This window comes from Alosa alosa, chromosome 9 (genome assembly GCF_017589495.1).
Source record: "Alosa alosa isolate M-15738 ecotype Scorff River chromosome 9, AALO_Geno_1.1, whole genome shotgun sequence".
NCBI lineage: Eukaryota > Metazoa > Chordata > Actinopteri > Clupeiformes > Clupeidae > Alosa > Alosa alosa.
Genome location: NC_063197.1, coordinates 20,685,220 through 20,710,341, shown reverse-complemented (window position 1 = coordinate 20,710,341; position 25,122 = coordinate 20,685,220). Strand labels below are relative to the sequence as shown.

The 25,122-nt window shown below is 44.0% G+C and overlaps 1 protein-coding gene across 1 annotated transcript in view; it reads right to left on the bottom strand.

The window, feature by feature from the left end:
* Window positions 1–25,122, bottom strand: part of slc9a7 (solute carrier family 9 member 7) — a 54,802-nt gene that overhangs the window by 23,664 nt on the left and 6,016 nt on the right. The window contains exons 2-12 of the mRNA XM_048252391.1: window positions 21,522–21,724; window positions 20,828–20,905; window positions 17,344–17,420; window positions 17,064–17,176; window positions 15,360–15,465; window positions 13,873–14,014; window positions 12,541–12,646; window positions 12,163–12,251; window positions 10,607–10,720; window positions 9,277–9,388; window positions 9,015–9,168 (exon numbers count right to left, since the gene is read on the bottom strand). Of these exons, the coding sequence (XP_048108348.1) occupies window positions 9,015–9,168; window positions 9,277–9,388; window positions 10,607–10,720; window positions 12,163–12,251; window positions 12,541–12,646; window positions 13,873–14,014; window positions 15,360–15,465; window positions 17,064–17,176; window positions 17,344–17,420; window positions 20,828–20,905; window positions 21,522–21,724 (1,294 nt within the window). The remainder of the gene's footprint in view (window positions 1–9,014; window positions 9,169–9,276; window positions 9,389–10,606; window positions 10,721–12,162; window positions 12,252–12,540; window positions 12,647–13,872; window positions 14,015–15,359; window positions 15,466–17,063; window positions 17,177–17,343; window positions 17,421–20,827; window positions 20,906–21,521; window positions 21,725–25,122) is intronic.

The following is a 25,122-nucleotide window of genomic DNA, read 5'->3' as shown; positions in this document are numbered from 1 at the left end:
AACCGAATGACACTTAATGACAGAAGCGTTAGGTCATAAACGTCTATGAATTGTTTATGACACGTTCATGACAGTGTCATGACACTCTGTCGATACTGTCAAGTAAAGTATAACCAATAATTAGCATATTTTGTGTGTTTGATACCAATCAAAAGTCTTTTGAAGGCAGAATGCCATGTGGGGGTATAAATTTGAACAAAAAGCACCTCAGCAGTGAGGTGTTTCATTAGGCTGTGGGCGATGCGTTTGACTAGAACTAAACCAAGATTGTCTCCAAACGTGCAATTTCTTCACAAAACACCCGTCCAAATTAGTGACCGTCAAAACTGGATAATCCCGCAACACACAGACATCATCACAAAAGGCAAGGCCATGGATTAAAAGGACAAAAAAGAGAGCACTATGATTTATCATATTGCGGATTGAAGACTGCATTAACCCGACCAGAAAACAATTTACACAGATGAAACTGTGCACCACAATCCAAGCAAGCAATCTGCTCGATGATGTCTAAGATGCTTACGCATCAGTCAGGCATCCCCCAAACTCGTGCACACAGGCTTCACTGTGCTGGTGACAGGCATCAGCAAACAGAGTTGAAATCAGCTGCATGTGGCGTCGACCCTGAATGGTTTTTCCAACATGCCATCGGCCGGTCAGCCTCTAATAATTGGACATTGATCCATTTCAGAGTGTATGTATGTGTGTGTGTGTGTGTGTGTGTGTGTGTGTGTGTGTGTGTGTGTGTGTGTGTGTGTGTGTGTGTTTCTGCATGGCAGTCACATCCTATTAGGCAGACATGTGTCGCTTTCCTGGTTTGAGCGGCTGAGTGATGAATAAAAACCCTCTCTCAAAGACTAGTGGATTCTTGAGAGAGAGAGAGTACTCTTATTGACTGTCAAACAAGTACTCTTTAAAACTGTGTGTGTATGTGTATGTGTGTGTGTATGTGTGTGTGTGTGTGTGTGTGTGTGTGTGTGTGTGACGTGTGGCCTTTCACCCATTACACATAATGGCCCCGGTGTGGCATCCCTCCAGATCGGATACTTTTGAGAGGAAACTATGGCTCTTGTTTTGTTTTTGTTCCTGCCCTCCGCTGTGTGCGTTTGCAATCTGTTTTAGTTCCTGCCACTGCATATGAACAAACCCTAGAAAGAAATTCCCAGCCCACCCCCCACAACAACCCCCCACCATCTTGTATAAGGATTTAGTGTGCTACATTAACCAAGCTTTGAGAGCATTAATTAGCATTAGCGAAGCATGCCTAATAAACTTTTTTTTTTTACTGTCTGTTATGTGGAGGAGATGTAGAGATTAAGAGTCTTCTGCTTGGACTTGAGACAGAGCAGATGTTGTGAGTTAAACAGAGAGCTAGCCCCGGCATTAAGGCCGCTGTGAGGGGCTTCGTCTAGACGCTGCTTACTTAAGTCGTGCCCATCCCTCACAGTCGAGCCTCACAGGGCTAAACACGGAGGAGAGAGGAAATATCTTCACACGGGGAAAGCAGAATATTTACACAGAACGGCTACACGGAAATGGATTCATGAACTCTAACAGCAGAGTGGCTTTAGTACAACCAAAAAAGAAGCTGGCCGGCTTGCGACGTCCTGGCTTTACCATCAACCACATAGAGAAAAAGAGAGAGAAAGAAAGAAAAACATGAAAGAGAGACTCATCCATTCCTTCTGTGTTGCATGACCTACTTTTTTGAGACAGAAGCACTGGGAGAAAACGCTCTCTGTTGGAGCGACAACTGATTACCTGTCCCTCTCTCCTGACTGCACTGCATGAGACGAAACCTAGCAGGGTTGCTGCCAAACATCACTCTGCCATCCCTGTGGCCCATGATGGAAGATAAAAAAAGGAGGCCCTGTAGTGACAGAGCCTGACAAACACACACACACACACACAGTGGCGGCAAGGGGGTGAGAGGACCAGAGCAGCGTCCAGCGGAACCTTGTTCGACTCTGTTCCGTGCCACGACACACCCCAACACACTCACTGTGGCTCACTGTGCTAGGAGACTAGCCCACACGCATGTCCCACATTGAGGCTAAAAACAGATTGCAAACACAGACAGCGGAGGGCACCGCAGGCCACTGGACCTCCTCCAATGGAATGACCAGCCAAGGTCCTGAGTGATCCACTGCCCAGTTTATTCATGATAGCCTTCATGGCGTTTGACAGAAACAGCAGCAGCAGCAGCAGCAGACTGCTATAATATATAGCTTTGCTCTTGGAAGATATAAACTGGGACTGCTGCTAACATATTTACAGGAGGGGATGCCTTGGTATGTTTTTTTCCCACAGTGATGTATCAGTAGGCCAACCCTAATGTGCTACATGACCACTCTACATTCAGGAAGAAACATCCCACACACATGAGAGTAGGGTAAAGGTCACCAAAAAAAAACAATGCATTATGGGTATCTCTAGCACATGTGGATTAGCAGCTTTAGGCTCCTTTGGAGTTGTGTGTAACGTCTAGACTACCATAAAAACTTTCTTATTCATAATAAGTCGATGATGAGATGAGATGTTAATGACTCAGCCATCAGTAGGAGGACAAACCTAATTGCACCACATGCTAATGCTCTACATTCTGAGGAAGATATGAGGGAGGACCAGACAAAGATGGTAAACACACGCATCCTAGATTATCAGGTCACTGCACTTTTGGGGTTGTGTACGATGCCTGGATTACAATCAAAGAAGAAAGGCTCTATACATAGATGCCATAACTTTTAGATTTTCCTCTCTGAACAACCGATCATCACGCACAGCAGGCAAGTACTGTAGGTTCACTAAATGCTTGTGACAAAAGCTGGCAAACAGACAAGATATACCGACTGGGAGCCATTTACTTCCCAATTAAGCCCCAATACCTCACATCAAATATGATTATGTCAAATGTGATTAGATTGGAGAAATTACGCTGCTGGACTCGTGCTGGTCTATGGACAGGCACTCTAACAGCAAGCCTGATTGAGAAAGTGGCCAATGACCCGGAGTGACCATCAAATCACTGCGGTCCCCTGATTGCGATTAGCTAACCCATGCTACCTTAAAACAAGATCTGTGGGCCACAACGAGGTGCAGCGGCCATGCTGCGTCCCTCACAGCATGATGCGACTTTGCCAACGGCAAACTGAGCTCTTAAGCCGAAGCACAGCAGCTGCCATTCACATCAGTCCTAGTAATCCTCTTTTATTCTGATGATGGGGCAGCCCACACGAAGGGAGGAAAAATACAAAGAAAGATGAGGGGGGGGGACGCAGAGCTGGATGTGGAAAGCCAAGACCCAGCCCAGAATAGCCAGGCCGTCCCCTGCCTGCTGAGAGCTGACCAGACGAAGAATAGGAGTGTGTGTGTGTGTGTGTGTGTGTGTGGGGTGGGGACTCACTGTGACACAAACACACAATAAATCCAGAAATAAAACCCACCCACTTCTACTTCTGCCTGTCTTGCTGTACCATGGTAACAGATGCCATCAAAAACAACACCTGTTTGCAGTGTCATCCTAGAAGTTCAACAGCTTGTCACTCAAAAGCCAGTAGGACACGATGGTAACCTTTAAAGTAACTTTGATAAGCAGCACCTCGCTTGAGTCCTCCATCTTAATAGTGAGAAAATCAGGACATGAGCATGGTATAATGGATACCACCATCAGATACCATAGTGGTCAGTATCTGATATGAGCATGTCATTTTCCCATTGTTCAAGCATTTGTGTGGCCTATTTGCTTATACTATGTAAATTGCTATATAAATGTTTCACTGCATTCGATTGATAACATCACATTGCTATATCAGTGGACACTGCCCTGACCAAGGGCGCAGGAGGCACGGGGGACGTGGGGGATATGTCCCCCGCAGTGCTGAAGAGACGGCCGTCATCCCCCTCACTTTTGATAAGGGGAAAAAAGCCTTATAGGTACGCTAAATAAATAATAACCTATAGGGTTTGCGTTAACTATGTAAAACTCCCCATTAACAGCATCACATCACTAACCACAGTGGCTGGGGTCTTTTGCAAAGCACAGCATCTTTATTTGAGGCAAGCTGGTAGGCTATTCCAGGCAGGCTTTTTTAATTTCTAACCTGCATTTAGACATGCGTTTCGTTTGGAGCGGCATACCGGTAGGCGATCAAAAGCATAACATTTTCGGTTTGGTTTGGGATTTAATTTACTTTTGGACTGTTGATTATATTGCTAAATGTTGAGACTGATGGGCACTGAAATCTGGGAGATATGAGATGGTTCACTGTTATGTTTCATGTAGTTGAAAAAGTGTCGGGATTGTGACACTGAAGTGAAACAAGTGCGCTGATTATTGCGAGACAAGGCAGCCATTCATTGAATAGGGGTTGTGCTGTAGCCTAATAGAAACCTTTTTGCGTAGCCATAGCCTAAATTGAGTTATTGTTTAATTATGCATGATTTAGTACTTTTTATTAAATTCGTAGGCTGGAATGCCTTGAGTCGCGCAACAATTGTGTTTAAATGTAGTAGGCTTCAGCCTGGCAATTACCTCGACAGGGGCGGCAAGAGAGTGAGCTTGAGAACGTGTGTTGGAGACCCATGGTAGGAAAGCGACTTTTCTTTGCATTAATAGCCAACAGTAGGCTATTAATCCAACCAACAATATAATAAAATATTAAGAAGAGGTGTTATTTCATTGACTTAAATCGAAACAATGTCTTCTAGTGCTGGTGGACTGATGGCAATTGTTGGTATAGGCAATTGTTACCCCGTCTTGTATATGGGAACCTGCCAACCCCAGCCACTGTGGTTAGGGAATTTAGGTATAGGCCTAACTAGGCTATTTGATCATGTAGTCTATGTTTGGATCATAGGCATGATGATTCATTCGTGGCTTCATAAAATATTAACATCCCATGTTGCTTTTAGAGTATTCTACCATTGGCCCAAATAATGTCAAATAAATCTAAAATAAATAAATAAAAGTAGAACTGCACATAGCAAGAAGCTGATCTGAGGGCAGATCTGGCGTTGTGCTCATCTCACAGTTTTGACCATTTTTATCAAAAAATATTTTGAAAACAATCAATGGTATTATCTTAATATTCTGGTTTATGGTCGAAAGTGGGCCAGAGGTGGCGATCTGATATCTTATAATCTGATCTCACTATGGGTTTGTGTTCACAATTTGGTCCCCCTCACTTTCAAAATATCTTCTGCGCCCCTGGCCCTGACCAAATATATTATAGTAAGAGAACATACAAGATACATAATCTATGAGTATCTCAGTCCTCTGGTTCAGTAGCTATTGCCTTTGTTTCTTTCCATGTGCAGTGGAATAGAAGTTACCAACCATAAGAAAAGGAATACAGAGCCCACAGAGAAAAGGAACAAAAGTCAAACCAGAAGGAGAGAGAGAGAGAGAGAGAGAGAGAGAGAGAGAGAGAGAGAGAGAGAGAGAGAGAGAGAGAGAGAGAGAGAGAGAGAGACAGACAGACCAGAGTGTTCCTGATAAACATGGCCTGATGCTCTGCGACCATGCTGGAAGAGACTGCCTGTGTTTACATGTGTGTTACAATAGAGCTCACTGCTCAGCAGAAAGATATGTGACCGTTTTGCCAACATGGACCAGTGTATTTATAGCAGGTCAGTGATACAGTATACAGATCACTGTTCACAGATCACAAGAGAGCAAAGACCTTCAACAAAGCCAAATGCTCTACAAGGTTAACAAATTACAAATGTGTGGACCCGCGTCATGATTCAGAACCACTACAAACTACAAATCTGTCCTTGGCCCATGCTACACCATGTCAGCAAATTTCTTGAAAATCGAGCTGATAGCTTTTACACAATTCTGCAAACAAACTAACAAACAAACTGAAAACGTACCTTCCCAGGCTGTGTTAACAAACTAGACACAGGATTTTATAAAGGTGAAAACAATGTTAAACTGTAATTCATCATATTGTCCCTTTCACCTATTCACCATTCATCTATCTATAAATGACAGAAACGTCTGATTGTCTGTGTGTGTGTTTATGTCTTAACCGCATCTCTGTCGAACCATTCGTCCGAGCAGTGCCATGTTTGACATTGTTTAAATAAGAAATGTGAAAGATATCGTTAAATACAGCACACTGTAGACTACCAGAGAGGATAAGCGGCCCATTGGCAGAACTGAATCCGTGGGTAAAAAGTTAACCGCTGACCTCAACAATAAGCACTGTCTGAATGCAGTTTGTTTGCATAAAATGATTCAGCAGATTTTGCAACAACATGCCAACAAACACAGGTATGGCTATTCAAAACGACTTAAGACTTTGAATAAACAAACAACACTTCCTAAATTGAAACAAGCGATAATGGTCCGAATTTAAGGATGTTTAAGAATGCCACACATGCAAGTATGATCAGCTACAGACAAGTGGCAGACAGAGTGTGATGTCACTTATAGGCTACCAGAGACATTGTTGCAAATTGCATATGATGATGCATCATTACATAAAATGGTTTGTCATATCATCAAGTTATTCAATAGGCTCAACATAATCACATAAACTCAAAGCTTTAGCCTTATGTCATTTTGATCAGCTACAGACGAGTGGCAGGCAGAGAATGATGTCACATATAGGCTACCAGAGATTGTTTTCACATCGTTGCAAATTTCATATGATGATGCATCATTCCACAAAATGGTTTGTCTGCTCACTGCACATTTATTATATTACAATATAATAGTATCAGTATTCATTATTGAATGCTTATAGCTGGAATTATGTTTTTTCCAATCATCCTTCTTTTTAAAGCAAGCCTACCTGCTGGCATGTAACTGGGCTACAGATTTTCTACAGAAATAGCATGTTTGAATGGGCAGTGATGTTTTAACACTGATTCATACAGTTTCACCAAAGCAATACTGGTGGACAGAGTGTGACATTGAAGCACAAGACTTTTGCGCCACCTACTGGACGCTGCTTTACATTACATTACATTACATTACATTTGGCTGACGCTTTTTAACCAAAGCGACTAACAACATGGTAAACAGTACGTTTTGGAACAATTCTCACAATTTTAGGACAGTTTAAAAAAACATTAGAGTACAGTAAGAATAAGTCGTCGGTGAGTGCTGTTTTAACAGTTACTTGTCAGTTTAAAACGGCTGGTGAGTGCTAGGATCAGTAAGACTTGTTGTAAGTGTTGCTATGAGAGTAGATGTTCTCTAAAGAGCTGGGTCTTCAGGAGTTTTTTTTGAAAGTGGAAAAGGATGTCCCTGCCCTTGTAGGAACTGGCAGTGTGTTCCACCAACGAGGAACAACAGATGAGAAAAGTTTGATTGGCTTGAGCGCATCGGGTGGTAGAGCTAGACGCCGTTCGATCAGAGGGAGCGAGCGGTCTGGAGGTAGTGTAAGTCTGTATGAGGGCATTCAAGTAGGTGGGAGCAGAACCGAGACTACTTTGTAGGCAAGCGTTAGAGACTTGAATTTGATGCGGGCCGCCATAGGTAGCCAGTGTAGCTGGATGAGCAGCGGGTAACATGTGCCCTTTGGGTTGGTTGTAGACCAGGCGCCGCCCGCGTTCTGGATCATCTGAAGTGGTTTCACTCGCGCAGGCTGGGAGACCTGTCAGGAGACCATTGCAGTAGTCGAAGTCGTGGAGATGACTATTGCCTGAACCAGAAGTTGGGTAGCATCTTGAGTCAAGTAAGTCCTGATTTTCCGTGATGTTGTAGAGTGCTTAAACGGCATGACCGGCTTAACTGAGGCAACATGATCTGAGAAGTTTAGTTGGTTGTCAAGAACAACTCCTAGATTTCTTGCAGTCCTGGTCGGGTGAAACAGACAGGGAGTCAAATTTGATGTTGATGTCGTGGTGTATGGTAGGTTTAGCTGGGATGACCAGCAGTTCAGTCTTTGAGAGGTTCAGCTGGAGGTGGTGTGCCTTCATCCATGTAGCTATGTCTGAAAGGCAATCCGAGATCCGTGCTGAACCCAGGGGGTCGCCAGGTGGAAAGGACAGATAGAGCTGTGTGTCGTCTGCATAGCAGTGGTATGAGAAGCCATGTGAACGGATAATCTGTCCCAAGGAGGTGGTGTAGATAGCAAAGAGGAGGGGGGCCCAGCACTGAGCCCTGGGGACCCCTGTGGTGAGATGGTGAGGTGCGGATAGCTGACCCAGCCATGATAACGCTAAACGAAGCCCCTGTGAGGTAGGATTCAAACCAGGAGAGAGCAGAACCGAGATTCCCATGTCGCAGTATAGAGAGAAGGATACGGTGATTAACCGTGTCAAAGGCAGCCGATAAGTCAAGCAGAATGAGTACTGATGACCCAGCGGTCGCCTGGCTTCTTTTAAGGCTTCTGTTACAGACAGCAGAGCCGTTTCGGTAGAGTGGCCGCTTTTGAACCCAGACTGATTTGGATCCAGAAGGTTGTTCTGTGAAAGGAAGTCAGAGACCTGTTTGGAGACTGCTTTCGTTCAATGCCTTTGGATAGGAAAGGCAGTAGTGAGACAGGGCGTAGTTCTCGACTTGAGCAGGGTTGAGAGAAGCTTTCTTAAGTAACGGTGTTACCGGGCCATTTTGAACGCTGTTGGAAATGTGCCGGAGGTTAGCGAGGCATTGATCACATGTGTGATAGCTGGAGCGATGGTCGGGCTGATGGACTGAAGTAGGCTCGTAGGTATAGGGTCCAGCGAGCATGTGGTAGGACGGCTGCATGTCAGGAGTCTGGACACTTCACTCTCGGAGAGAGGCGTGAATGCTGAAAAAGATGTTCCAGCAGTCCCTAGAGGTTGTAGGAGTGCGGTATCTGAGTCAGATGCGTTGAGTGGGCATGTAGAGAATTGACTGCTGATTGCTTTAACAAACAGATTGGCAAACGGATTGCAAGAACAGATAGTGGGAACATTACGGGTAAGGAAAAGAGAGAAGGAACAGGAAGGAAAGAGGAGAAGGGAGAGAGAGATGAAGAGAGAGGAGTCGGAGAGGGGGACAGGAAGAGGGAGGGTCCACAGCCACAGCCACTGACCTAATATGCAGCCAGGACAGCATGGGGGTGGTGCCACCACCAAACACCCAGACGGTGAAGAAGACGATGAGGAGGGTGGTGGTGAACATCATCTGGCGGGCATAGGTGGCCGTGTCCCGGATAGCCAGCGCAAACGCCATGGCTCCTCGCAGACCTGGAGGGTGGCAGACAGACAGACAGACAGACAGACACACACCTCTGGTCACACCACAGAAACGGGTAAGAAAAGCAAAGGATGTGCATGTGTGAACGGTGACTTTACCTGCGAACATCATCATGTGCTGGAAGTTCCCACTGATCTTGTGGCGGCGGCCCAGGTTGAGCAGGAACGACAGCGGGTAGATGTTGGAGGCCCGGCCGATGAAGATGGCCAGCTGCCCATCAGGAAGCAGTTCAGGAAGGAAACGCGCCTACTGGCTCTCAGAATAACTCTCGGACCTCATGGGCATCTAGTGCTACTGCCACTTTTAACTGCTACCCAGTTCCTCCTCAGAGCCACACACTATGCCTTAATAGCCTTATCAGCTCAGATGGAACTGTTCACCGTTCTGCAGTGTTACTAATGCCTTTTCCTTCACTAAACACACACTAGATAACAAGCAATCACAGTAAGCATGACCCAAAGGACATACAGCAGTGTGAAAATGAGAAATATATTATTGAAGAGCAAAAATCGCTATACTATATATGGCCTACTATATATTGCTGCAATGGCAAAACTAAAAAACAGATAATTTCACTAATATTCTGTTTTTTTTTTTTAAACTAATAATAACAACAAGATATTTTTACATTATTACCATATACACACACACACACTAATCACCTAATAAATTATTGTGTCATAACAAGATAAAGATTCTATAAAATAATGTTACAACATGATCGTAATAGTCTGAAAATATCTTATAATTTCAGACTATATAGGGCTATCAGCGTTAACGTGTTAATTGCGATGCCGTAAAAATTCAGTTAAATTTTGTTGGCGCCCCTCCATAAAATCCACTATTCAGCCACTGTTTGCCAGTTAAAACATTTGGCACTGATGTGCGTGGCAAGTGACAGTCTACTCATGTTGGCACCGGTGTCGGCTCAGTCGACATGGAATTAAAATATCACCAAAGCACTTTAAGTTGAAGCTATAACCTACAAGCTAAACATTGTTTAGCCTACACTCCTACACAGTTACACGTGACCTGAACATAGTTAATGGAGATATGGACTATAGGCTGTTTCTGTTTCTTTATGCACTTCATTGAAATGTGTGAAATGTGAAAAAGTTCCTATTTCAACTTAAGCTAAAAGGTAGCAGTTAAAAGTTTGACAGCCCTACTTATAATGTAAAACTATCTTTTCAAAATGTGAAAAGCATATGTTATAATGTTTCATATTATAATTAAATACCATGTGGCAACACTACACTACACTGCACTACACTACACTGCAGAGACAGTCAGTCAGAGTAGGCAAGGCACCATAATTTATACTGTGAACTATACAATTATGCTGTACATTATTGTTAACTTATGACGACAGTAAATATAGCCCAATAAGTAACTAATCACTGGAAGCTTAAAGTGTGATAAGGATACAAAAGCCCCCACGATGAAGATGGGGCTGAAGATGTGGTTCTGGAAGGTGAACAGGGCCAGGCCCATATAGGAGAAAATGAAGTTCTCAGCCAAGAAGTGCAGCACCTCAAACAGCTGAGAGAGAACACACACACACACACACGCACACGCACACACGAGAGAAATACATAAGTTCATATATTGTACATGACAGCAAATTCCTCAAATTATGATCACATTCAACAGCTGCTGCATGAGCTGCTGAGTTTTTTTTTAAAAGAAAGATAAACTAGTTTTGCGAAGTTGGGAAATTTCCCCAGTTCTTTTGATGAAACATTCAATTGGTACAAAGAGCCTCCTACGCTCACAGCAGCATGGAGTCTTTGGGTGAAACAGACAGTAGCTTTCAGCACATAAAAAAACGAGTGGAACCACTCAATATCCCCCACACCAACCCCCGACTCACCCAAAACTTTCACTCTAAAGCCCTCATCGAAATCTCTTGAGGCTTCAGTAATTAGAGTTTCAGCCCACCCCACCCCCCTCACACACACCCACACACACACACACACACACTCAATCCCTGGGTGTCATAATTACACGTCCATGCCAATCTGTCTCACAGTACCGCTGAGACACTCGCTCGGAGTGCAGCTGCAGGGAGTCGAGCCGTCCTTTAAAACTGCCGACCACTGATGGACAGCCCCCCGCTGTGACTGGTTTTGAGGAGAGAAACTTTCTACTCCCAGGACGCCACCAGCCCAAAGAATAAAGAGCTTAGGCGCTAAATATCTTCAAGTTCCTCAGCATAGTTTGAAACTCATTAGCCTAAAAGAGCTGATGCCTTCAATTCCCAGTATTTATGAGCAACTCTGATGGCAAAGCAAGTATGTCTGACACTGAAATTCCTTGTCAATATCTGATTTAGCATGTACATTACATTAATACACAGGATTAGATGTTAAAATCCCTTGTGCCAAAATCCAAGGTAAAAACACAAAAACACTGTCATCATGACAGTTATTAGTGCTGTGGACTTATTATTATCACTTTATTCTAACTGACAGGAATGGACAGCTCAGTATGCAAAACATATTGCATTTCGTAGAAATGTCATTGGTGACTTCTAGGATACAATCCAATATGCTTCGTTGGAATGACCAAAGGGTAACAATGTTGCCAAAGCATAGAGCATAGAAGTATAGAAAACATCAAAACATACCACAGAAACAGTAATCGTGTTTGCAAGTGGTGAAAACACACACGCACGCACGCACGCACGCACGCACGCACGCACACGCACACGCACACGCACACGCACACGCACACGCACACGCACACGCACACACACACACACACACACACACACAGGATTCCCTGTGCTCTGGCTCCCCCTGGTGGGGAACTGTGACCAGAGAATGAGGTGTCCTCACTTAGCCCTGATTAGAGTCACTACCGGGCTGATTAGGAAGCCATCTGTCACTGGTCTTTTCCAGCGGAGTGGACACCGAGTAGGAGGAGGGGGGATTAGCGGGGCCAGAGGTCAGAGCCCGCTAAGATAAGCCCATGTTTTTTACCTGTTTGGTGCGCTTGGTGGACTCCTCAGACAGGTTGTTGTGTGTGTAGTGGGCCTGGGTAATCCCACAGAACAGCACAGCCACCACACCTGAGAGAGAAGGGACAGCAGGATTTTGAATCCACATTCCCCTGTCAGGTAATGTACTTGCACTATATATAAGTTCCAACAAAAAAAAAAATACACCTACTGATAAGAGAAACACACATTTAAGGAGAAGGGTCTTGTGGAGTCATTATTAGAGTTCTCTACAAATGCATTTAGCAAGCCTTCAATTTGTAATACAGGGCAACTCAAAAGGTCACATAGAGCAGAATTACCCAACTCTGTGCTGACACATACATGAATATACATCTCACACACACACACACACACACACCTGTGAATCCACAGGCCTCTGCCAGCAGGAAGGTGCTCCAGGACATGAGGAAGAAGAGGGCGGTCTCCAGCAGAGGGAAGCAGTGCAGCTTAGTGAACTTGGTGACGTGGCACCAGGGGTCAAGGCCAAACCACAACCAAACGCTCTCTCTCCTGCACCACACTCACCATAGCTACAGCTGAACACACATCTTCAGAGGGGCCTCTACAATACTAACCCATATAATGCCTCACAATACACACAATCCTTACCTAAAGCATATTCATATAGATGTTCTATACAAATGGTTTTGGTGGAGGTTATAGTCAAAGCAAACAGACATATAGTTGCTTCAAATCTCATACTCTCCCTGAATGCCATTGAGGCATCGGTTCACTAAAAACATAATTACTATTCTGACGACTGAAATCCCATTGTTGTCCCATAGGTGCTGAAAAAATGGTATTATTTTGCATTTCCTTTTTTCCAATGTACCAGCTATTTCAGTAGAAAAGTATCTATTGAACGGCACTGACTACGTGCTCGAAATTCAAAGTGGTTTTGTCTCCAACACCTGCAGTAGAAGATGTTAAACCCCAACTCACTGCTCCTCTGCACTCTTCTACACCATCCTCTTTTTCAATCACTTTCAGCACTTTAAATCTATTTATGTAAGTTTTTATCACTTCATTGTGCACTCAGCACCTGCAAGTCGGAGGATCATGTCAGTGATTTAGTTAGCTGGGTTATTCAAGCTCAAGCACTTTGCCACCACATTTAGAGAGAGAAATAAAAATGGCAGCTCTATTTAGCAGTAAGCTGAGAAGATAGTCCCACAACTGTCATAATTGAGTCTGCCAAGCAATTTTATTTTATTTTGCTCATATCCATACACAAGTTCAAATGTTTTTTTCCCCCACCTGACAGGGAATGCAAGGCGACTCAGTCATTTTGGTGTGTACCATACCTAAAGGCTAAGGTGGTTAGATGTAGGTCTATCTAATCTAATGCCTCACAGTCACACTTCCCTCTTTGGTTAAATGTGCTGAAACTGAAACTGCATACTTCCCTATGACCACACAATGCTACTACCACAGGGAGGGGATTTTCTTTCATAAAGGGCACTTCAGGACAGTTTCTATTGTTTAGTACATTTTAACACTACTGACTAATATTTCTCAAACTTAACATGGGTAAGACCTACCATTCAGATATTCCCTACAATGCTCCTGTAACAACACATGACCCAGAGCAGCATCTGTATTCATTCTAAGCAGTGCAATTCCCAATTCACAGAGATATGTCCCATCACAAGTGCCTCCATGTTTTTCACATAGTAAACTGAAAGGATATCAGTGCTGTTCCTACACCAGTGACTGCGCCCATGGCAAAGGAACCGCTGAAGATTCCCAGGAAAACGCCCACTGACTTAAAGAAAGCCGCCGCATCAAAGGTGTGTGTGTTGGCTCCACTTGGCTGATAGGCCACAATAGATCTGAAACAAAACAGATAGCATGGCAAGTGAAATCAGTTCCTGCCATTCTATTATATGTAAACATTCACAAAGACACAGAGTGACATGTTTATGTTTTCTTTGAAACAATAATGTCTATTAATACCGTTTTTCTCATTTCCGTGTGCCTTCCTACCAAATTACAACCATAACTATAATCATATGAACATAAATCTGTGCATTGGTATGGAAAATAGAGATAAACAGAGATAGAAATAAACAGATATTGTGGTCAAAGTGGCAAACATTCAAAAACTTGGTTGTGCAACATCTGCGTGTGCTGTCTGGGTATGCCTTTGTGTGGCTATATTAACATGACTCCATGTGTTTATGTAATGTATTCAGAGCAGCCTATAGAGAGAGAGAGAAGGGGGGGGGGCATGATGATGGATGCCAATTGGGCAGGGATAGAAGGTGGCATGGGGTGCGTAAAGGAGCAAAAAGTGTCATAGGGTGCAATTTGGTTTAAATATTGTTTATATGATCACATAAGATTGAAAATGATATGGCCTTGTATACAATGTATTGTAGTTAACATTAGTTTGTTATAGTTAGTAGTCAAGCACTACCCTAGTTCAGCTTAAAAAGAGCAGTAATCAAATGGGCAAAGAGAAAAGGCAGTGCGTAATTTGACAAAAATAATGACCAATCTGTACATCTGTTTACATCAGATTATATGGCCTTCTAGGATTCAAGACTGCACAGCACAGAGATGCAGAAAGAGAATTAGCAGGGATTGGCCTACAGGGGGCGTCTGAGCTCCATAAGCCGGAGCAGCAGGGTGACTAGACAGACAGCTCAGGCAGATGCAGGAGCATCCTCTCCACTGCTCTCACACCAGAGTGTGGAATTTCCCCAGGCTGGGCTGAGGAGCCGAGGGCCGAGAGCGGAGAGCTGTTCCCCAGGCCTGGCACCTAGGAGAGCAGCTCCAGGTGCCCTCCAGAGACAAACACGGCTCCCTGAGCAGTGGGTTAGGAGGGGAAGAGAGGGAGAAGAGGAATGCCAGAGAGAGAGAGAGAGAAAGAGAAAGAGTAGAGAGAGGGGGAGAGGGAGAGAGGGGAAGAGGAAGACAGAGAGGAGGAGAGAGAGAGAGAGAGAGAGAGAGAGAGAGAGAGAGAAGAGGAATGCCAGAGAGAGAGAGAGAGAAAGAGCAGAGGGGGAGTGGGAGAGGGAGAGAGGGGAAGAGGAAGACAGAGAGAGAGAGAGAGAGAGAGAGAGAGAGAGAGAGAGAGAGAGAGAGAGAGAGAGAGAGAGAGAGAGGAAGAGAGAGAGGAGTGGGAGAGAGAGGAGAAAAGAAAAGAAAAGAAAAGAAAAGAAAAGAACTCACGAGGAGAGGACGATGGCCACGGCATCGTTCATGACGCTCTCTCCAAACAGCAGGGCGTACAGGTCTGCATCGGCGTGCAGCTCATTAAAGATGGCCAGCACCGTGACTGAACACACACACACACACACACACACACACACACACACAATGACCCATGAAATCTCATGTTAACCAAATTAGCATTAGTTAAGCAAGTTGGTTAAAATATCAACAAGAGAAGGCAATGTCTATCCCTCCTATCAGATAAGGAAGACCAACCCACATTCTGGTAAAGTGTGCGGTAATGTACATCATCAAATGTACTAAAGAGCAGTAGCTTAATGCTGTATACATCATCAAATGTACTCAAGAGCAGTAGCTTAATGCTGTATACATCATCAAATGTACTCAAGAGCAGTAGCTTAAAGGAGAATTCGTGTGATATTGACCTAAAGTGTATTGAAACATGATACGCAGTGTGTAACGATGTCTCATAGCCCATCTCGGCTTCCCCTGCACTCAAAATCTGGCTAGTTAGCGATGCTACCAACAGCTTTTCAATAGTGGTGCCTTGATCTTCAAGTTAGCAACATGCAAATAAATCACTGTTTTACACCATTTCTTGAGGGCTCAATGTATCTCCCACACTTCATTGGTAGACTTCGAGGCCCTGACATTTAAAAGCGAGACATTGAGAACTTTGAAAAAGCACTGGTAGTTTACTTACAAGACGATTTATACAGACAGTATCTTCACGGATTTTAGCGTTTGCAGCCATCTTAAATTTAGTCCGCATATTTGAACAGCGGTTAAGAATGAACAATGATGATAAGGGATCAGATTCAAAAAAATTCGGTGAAATGCATGGATTCCGGTTGCTGCTGCTGGAAGAAACTGGAATCCATAAATCCATGCATTTCCACCGAATTACTTTTTAAATCTGATCCCTATCATACCAGTTCATTCTTACTCTGCTCTACCCCATCGCGACTTAAAATCTGGGCGGCTGCAAAACGTAAACTGCGTGAAGATACTCGTCTGTATAACGCCTGCATAAACCACCAGTGCCAAAGTTCAATGGCTCATGAATGTCAGGGCCCTAAAGTCTACCAATGAAGTGTGGAGATACATTATTCCCCGGGAAATGCGTGTAAAAAATAGTGATTTATTTGTGTACATCATCAAATAGCTAAAGAGCAGTAGCAATGCTGTATACATCATCAAATGCTGCTCAAGAGCAGTGGCTTAATGCTGTATACATCATCAAATGTACTCAAGAGCAGGCAAAAATTCGGTGTGATATTGACCCTAAAGTGTATTGAAACATGAGCCGAGTGTGAGGATTTGCAGCCATCTTAAATTTAGTTGAAAAAAGTTGTTGGTAGCGGTTGAATGAACAGCTATGATAATTTTGGAGATTCAAAAAAAAATAATTCGAGCCATGCAAATGGATCACTGGCTGCTGCTGGAGAGGCTGGAATCCATGCATTTTCATTGGTGAATCATGTTTTAAAACACTTAGAACTTTGATCACAATCGAATGGCTGCCGGTTTTAATGCTATCTCACAAAACCACCGTTTGCAGCAAATCTTAAATTTTTCAAAATTCTCGATAAATTATTTTACCGTAAAATGAACAGCTATGATAATGAGGATCCTCAAGAGAACCGTACATGAAGTGTGCTAAAGACTACCTCCTGCATGTCACAAAGAGGTCAACAGTACCTGGGTCAGTGGCGGAGATGACGGCTCCAAAGAACAGGCAGTCTGTGTAGTAAAACTTATCAGTCAGCTGACCAATGGCCTGCATCAGTTTCACCACACCATACATCAGATTCCTGGGGGGTGGAACGGGTGCTTAGTTATAATAAAGTGTTATAATATAAGAGTTAAAACATATTGTTACAATTAACATTACTACTGCAGTTGACACATACCAAATGTTTATCTCATTGCAAACTGATAGTAAATGCAAAAGGAAACGGTATTAATACGTAGAACTCACCCGATGACGAAGCATGAAATGGCTGTTCCGAGGAATGCGTAAGTTATGATGGAGCCCAGGTTTCTGAAGAAATGTCTCTATACAGACGAATGCACACAGACACAGACACACACACAGACACAGACATAAAGACACACACACAGACACAGACATAAAGACACACACAGACACAGTCAGGTCACTTTCCAGTCAACTTTATTTCAATAGCTTGTGATATAGTGATTACAAACCATCTTAGGCAAGGCTACAGTTGAGGCTTGTGTGGAGAATGATAAGTCATGTTATATTCTGGTGTCTGGTCTCTTGTGTGAAAGTTAGGTTAGTTGACCCAATATCCAAAACCATAACATTAAAAAGAAAAGAATATTATATTACATTATATTATAAAGTATTATGTTTAATTTGAGCACAGTGTGTTTCCATATATTTGCCAGATAGGCCCTACACTGTTATTTGACCAGGTTTCATTCTGAAATTCGTTCTTATTTCGCCATTTTTTGTTATTTTATGAGAGAAACAGAGGTCTCCCAAATACAGAGCACACTTCCTTCACCACATCACTCTCACAGCTGACTGCATCACTCTGTAACATCCATCACAATTGTGATCAGACACTCCCCTGCCAATCTCCCTTTAGCTCCTCCTCCCATAGAGACTGGCTGCCTAGATACCGTTAGCGTTAGCATCTGTATCAGCCTGCTAGTGCCTGACAAAACAGCTGAGTCATGACATCACAGCAGTGACTGGAGTGTTGCACAATCAGATCCCTCTTGCATGGCTTACCCACTCATGCTTATTTGTCAACATGTTGCTCCACTGATCTTTAAAGAATCACAATTCTTTTAGAGATCATTGGTGTTGCTCTCTGAAATATAGATGCTCACTCGGACAGAGAGCTCTAAAGATAACCCCCTTACAGGTGTGGACTTATATCTGGTGCTAATTCAGCAGTTGCATATATGTGTGTGTAGAGGGCTAATTTAAAAGTTGTGGATGGTGTCTGGGAGGGACTGAGATGATGCTGAGGTGATGAGTTGGGATTGGGTGTGGACTGTCCCCAATTACTGTTTGTTTGAGCAGAGTGTCTGTGCAGGTATGATAACAAACACTCCTCTGTCAGACAGAGAGGAAAAGCTCAAGCAACAACAGGGGTGCAGAGGGATGATGGGTAGTCAGCACTAACCTCTAATCACTCAACTTCCAAAAACCCCACAGCTCAGCTAAAAGTAGCCATGCAGAGTTTAGGGATGGCAACTATTTAAGTGTATACCTACAGGTCTATTACCTAAGCTACAGAAGGGAACATGACAGGGAACGCCTGACCCCTGATCACAAGTGAAAGAGAAGTGAAAGCCAGGAACCTGATGCTAAGAGCTGCCATGGGGTCAAACCTCTGACAGAAGGAGCGGGCTACAGACAGTCAACAACGGAGACTAAGTCTGGAAGAGCCTGAGGGCCAGACATGCTACATTCGGAGCTGATCTGACATCACAGACAGCGCAAGCTGATGCCAAGCAGCTAAAAGTAGTCTTTTGTCTGCCAGTTTCAGCTGTACATCTGCTTTTGTGTCTCGCTCGCTCGTTTCGAGAGCGTTGCATTCACTCGACATACATCTGGTGGATGTAGGCTAACAGCTGCCCCGGTGTCAACAGGGGAACGCAGCTGAGGAAGAAGGAAAACATCTGAGGAGAATTATGGCCCAGCTACATCAACCCCCACTTCCCTTACTGGAACACAGTCAGGGAGGCAGGCTTGGAGAGAGAGATAGAGAGATAGAGAGAGAGAGAGAGAGAGAGAGAGAGAGAGAGAGAGAGAGAGAGAGAGAGAGAGAGAGAGAGAGAGAGAGAGAGAGAGAGAGAGAGAGAGAGAGAGAGAGAGAGATAGAGATAGAGAGAGAGAGTGGATGTTCAGCAGAAAGGGACAATAATTCTCTCTTCTCGTTCTGGACGCACTCCTGGTTTCATAAGAGGGCCCTCTGCTCTGTCAGCAACTTGCGCAACTCTTACGGAAATCTCTGGAATGCACAATCACTACACTTGAACAACTCAAAGAGGTTATAAACAGCAGCACTTATTTAAATATAAACCTAGACACAGATTGACTAGAAGACACTCATGTGTTGAAAAACAGTGCTTGCCCTGCCGATTTTGTGGTTTTCGACTGCGATAGGGGCTGAAATATAACAACTAAGCAGCTTTTACTCCTCAGCAGTTTTCTGCTGACCAAAGGAGAGCTCTTCCTCAAATGAAATGGATCAGCGGCGTTGCATGCGGAGCCTTCCCTCTTGCAATCACACTAGGTCATCACTGCTGGCTGACTTTGTAGCGGAACGTTGCATTACGCGTTGCATTACTGCATTACTACTACACAGAATCAAAGATTCTAGAACAGAGCTCTAGAATCTTTGCACAGAATACATTCTCTTTCTCTCTCTCTCTCTCAGACACTTACTCTCCTGCCTCCACCACCTAGTGACATAACCAGCTTTCCTGAGTGCCCTATTATTATTATTATTATTATTATATCATAAAGGAGCTTGGCCAATGCTGTAAGCCACTGGATAAGAGGTCATGAGAAGGAATAATACCGCTCATTCATTGGCTGATCCCCTCCTGAATAAAGATGCAAACTCCATACATTACAACAAGCGCAAAATGGTGTTCACTGGGCCTGGGAGATCATTCACATAATGCTTGCTTTGGTTAACATTATTTCATGTCAAACCAAAACTTCATCTGTAAATGGTACCGTCTTTGATTAGCCAACACATTGCGCAACAATGATGTGACATCATGCATCACACGACCAACAACACTACAAAGTTCAATCCAGTGGAACTATAATAGTCACTTTATTACACTGAAGAAAAGGTTAGTGTGCCATGCTAATACAACACAGGAAGTGAAAGACATCTGATGATGACTTCCTCTGGAGACCCAACTAATAGGGGGATTCGACTTCGTGTAGCCGCCTGCAGCTGTCTTAAGCTGACTGCATAACGTGATTTATTTTGTGAGATTCTGATATGTTTTCAACCGTGACGTATGCACAATTCCTGTTTGAAAACGTATCAGAATCTCAGAAATAATCACGTTATGCAGTCAGCTTAAGACGGCTGCAGGCGGCTACATCAAGTCGAATCCCCTAATGCCTATTGGCACGCAGCCTGCTTAACAACTGGTCAGTATGCTGCTGTATGCAGCATGTACCACCAATGAGAGATTTCCTAAATGAGCAGCTTGGCCTTCTAATATGAAACTGGATCATACAGGCTACATACCATCGACATGAATGGATTAACATTGTCAGCATCAATTACTTTTTACATAAGTAAGGTCAAGTAATAGGGAAATCATTCACTTCTGAAGAATGAAAAAGGGCTGTTGTCTTAAGTAGTAAAGGAAATCAAATCGCATGAATCAAGAAACACAAATTTGTCGAGCACCTATAAAAAGTAATTCCAAGGTTGTATGGCACGACGTACCTTCTTGAGGCTATATCCAGCATGGAAAATGATTGGAGGCAGCAGAATGTTGAAGAATACTTCCGGATCAAAGGTTACCTGTAACAGCAAGTATTCATGTCAGGCCTGTGTCAGCGTAGTAAAAACATTACGTAAAGATTAAAAGGGTACAGAGTCAAAAGTGAAACAACATGAATATTTATTGTTATTAAAGGGGTGTTAACCGTGTAAATAATTTCCATAGAATATCGCAGAGAAGCAAAAACATATACAGTACACACATTCCATCAGAGCTGTGGGATTTTCCAAATATGTCAACCCTGGGTTAAATAAACTATGTGTAAGTGGTAAATCTCCTAATACAAGAACCCTATGGCTTTGTTCTCTAAGGCAAACCTTTAAAAGCTCCTCTTTTAGGTGTACTACTTACTCCGGGTTAACTAACTTACCGAGGTTTGTCGCTAAACCACGTGTTAGCACTACCCGTCTTGGAATCATTTGACAGTCAAGAACAAAATAACCGCCCCTCCCCCCACCTCATTGCCCATGCCATGCACAGCAAGGCAGTCTCTCCTTCTGATGAAGGAGGCTGAAACCCTGCAGTGTCCCCACTGGCATCATCAGATGATGAAACTCATCTGAACACACACACACACACACACACACACACACACACACACACACACACACACACACACACACACGCAGAACCCACCTTGCGCAGCATGTCGTTCTGCTCGACATTGTGGATATCGTGCGAGTTGATCTCACCCTTGAGCGTGTACTCAAAGAATTTGCCACTGACGTTCAGCAGCAGCGTGGAGACGGGCCCCTCTTTCAGCGAGCAGCTAGGGGGCGTCTTGTGGTGGTAACTGGTGGAGGGGATGCCATAGCGCAGAATCACCCCCACCAACAGGCCTAAGATAGAAGACATAGAGGAGGTGAGGAAAGAAGAGAGGGCACAGAGAGAGATAAAGAGAGAGAGATTTTAATTATACTTTATTACAATGTGCAAAGAACAACCACACAACCTTTAATTAATCAATATGTGTAAAATAGAGAGGTAGAGAGAAAGAAAGAGAATAATGTAGAGGCATAAACAGAGTGGAGGAGAGAGAAACAGATACAGAGACAGAACAATAGAGGAGAGTCGGAGAGAGGGAAAGACAGAATGAGAGAAGGGAAAGAGAGCGACAGAGAATGAGGGAGAAATTTAGGTGACAGGGCAGGATAGACAGATGCAGGTAGAGACAGAGAGAGAGAGAGAGAGAGAGAGAGAGAGAGAGAGAGAGAGAGAGAGAGAGAGAGAGAGAGAGTGCATAATTACTTCATGGAAGCAGTTTTGAATATGATCCCCCCAACAGGTCTACTGGACTCCTGGCAGCAGCACAAACACACCAGGCACCATCTCCCACCCACACACACCCTGAGTGCTTTCCAGTAAGAACTGCAAGTAACCAGGCTGTGGTGGCAGGGTGTGCCCATGGAGCAGGCTAATGTTAAAATTAATGGCCTTCAGAACACAGTCACACTCTTTCTAGTAACCGAGGGAGATGCACCACCTGATTCTGAGAACAGCACCCACTCGCTGTTCTCTTACACAGCGCCCCCCCCCCCGTCCCCCCAAACACACACACACACAGATACATACAAGGTCCAAACACCACAGAATAGACCTGTGGCGATCTGCACCAGAGAAAAGCGGTTCATTTCAGACCAAGGGGCTTTCTGGGCCACCGCCACCACCCCACTGTAGGCAGTAGAAGGAGAGAAGAAAAGAACTGTATGGTAAGTGCCTGTAAGATGTGTTGGGTTGTTAGATGTGTTAGGAGAGGAGGTAGTCTCGGAAGAGTTGGGTCTTCAGAAGATCCTTAGGGGTTGGGTCTTCAAGAGGCTCTTTTCACCTGTGGTCTAGGTATGGTGGTGGTCTAGGTATGGTAGTGGTCTAGGTATGGTGGTGGTCTAGGTATGATGGTGGTGGTCTAGGTATGGAGATGGTCTAGGTATGATGGTGGTCTAGGTATGGAGGTGATCTACCTATGGAGGTGGTCTAGGTATGGTGATGGTCTATGTATGGTGGTGGTCCAGGTGTGGAGGTGGTCTAGGTATGGTGGTGGTCCAGGTGTGGAGGTGGTCTAGGTATGGAGGTGGTCTAGGTGTGGAGGTGGTCTAGGTATGGAGGTGGTCTAGGTATGGTGGTGAGGTATGGTGGTGGTCTAGGTATGGGAAACCCTAAAATCCAGTGTCGGTGCAACGGGGAAACATGACTCACCGTTGAACAACATATTGAGTATCGGGGTGTAGCAATACTTTTTGGACAAGAATTGCTAGCTTCTGGATTGCTAGGTTATGGAGGAGGCTCATCCTTAAATGCCACCATCCTCATTTTGGCCATGTTTGGACATGTTATCTGATGTTTCACACAATGTATATAATCAATGTATGGCTGTCCACTGCTAGCTTGATCTGGGCACGGCCACAGAGAATAAGGAATGGCTGCACTTTGAATAAACATCTACGATTTAATAAAAGAATCTGTTTATCCCTTTTCTTGTTTTCTACTATTAATTGACTTGCACTCTGAAAATTGCAAAATAAGACTGAGTGAAGCCTGCTCTCATTCTTGTATTTCCCGATTTGGGCGTTCCCCCTGACAACGGTCCCGATCAAAGCCAGATCAGGGCAGTCAGATGTGATCTGCAACCTTCTCTGAGGAAAAAGCACTTCTGATAAGTGAGGATGAGGATGAGAAATGTATTTATATCCAGGGGTTAAAGTGTGTGTGTGTGTGGGGAGGTGACCAAGAAGCTAGCAATTCTTGTCCAAAAAGTATTGCTACACCCCGATACTCAATATGTTGTCCAACGGTGAGTCATGTTTCCCCGTTGCACCGACACTGGATTTTAGGGTTTCCCACCTGCCAAATCCCACTTTAACCACTGTTTATATCCAAGTATCCTGCTTTACTATTGTGAAAGCAGACGATCATCATCATCATAGCACACATTTATTTACAATGCGAACAGCTGACACTTGCCTCATACACATTTATCATAGTGTATGAGTCTAACTACACACCAAATTAATTTTTAATGAGTGACAGCATTAGAATACACACCTGCAATTCCCAAAGGTGCTAAAAGGGACCAAGCCTGTTAAGCAGTAGCCTCTTACTGCCCCTCTGGTGATGGGAACTGGCGAGAACCTTCTAAGGTTACATCAGGGTAAAAGAGACAGACTCACACTGAGCTCAGACCTGCAAGTTGTACGAACTCCATAAAGGCGAATCACAATGAAAGAGGAGAGAGAGAGAGAGAGAGAGAGAGAGAGAGAGAGAGAGAGAGAGAGAGAGAGAGAGAGAGAGAGAGAGAGAGAGAGAGAGAGAGAGAGAGAGAGAGAGAGACAGAGAAGAGACACAGCCATTTGCTATTTCAGAAAAAGGTAGAAGTGAGTAGAGAGGAGTTTGAAATGTGTGTGTGTGTGTGTGTGTGTGTGTGTGTGGGGGGGGGGGGGATGCTTGGCCCTGTTAGTAAGGCTGACTGTACCTAAAACTTTGAGACTTTATATAGAAACTGAAGAATGCAGAAAGACAGAGCCGTCACCTGAACATATTGCATATTTGTGGAGATATGGGCAAGAGAGCCATAAATAATACAGCTTACAGTACACTATTTATTCAAATGTTACAACAACCAACACAAACTAGTAAAGATAAATTACACCAGAAGTTATAAGTCATCACTTCTATTAATATATGAATTATTTGGGAATGTTTGTTTAATACAATCTATTAACATGTGCCTCTACCAAGGGCATGATGACTTCAGTGTGCATGCCTTGTAGTAAAAGTAGATAGGTAGATGTCTGTCTGATAAGGTACTGTTTTAGCACAAACTGCCACAGGATGTTCAAGAACTGGCTTGGATCAGCCACCAACGTGTCTGCCACAAAGTGAAAAGGAGAGGAAACTGTGGCGAGAGAGAGAGAGATTGTGTGACAGCCCATAAATCCCCCACGCTACAGTGGGCATTGGAGCATAGACGTGGCACAGCTGCCAGCTCTGCACTCACCCACCGTTAAACAGAGGTGACTGCAGATCCATCCCTGCGCACGCACACGCACACACACACACACACACACACACACAGTGTCTGTGTGCAGTTTCATTACAAGCTGGAAATGAAGATAGTGAAGCTGTGCCCCCACCCCCTCCCGTCCACAACAATGCTTAAATCAGCATTTGTGGGCCATTCGTAATTGGGTTAGCCATAGCACCCTAGCCCAAACACTTCAGTCCAAACCACTGTGACCTTGAC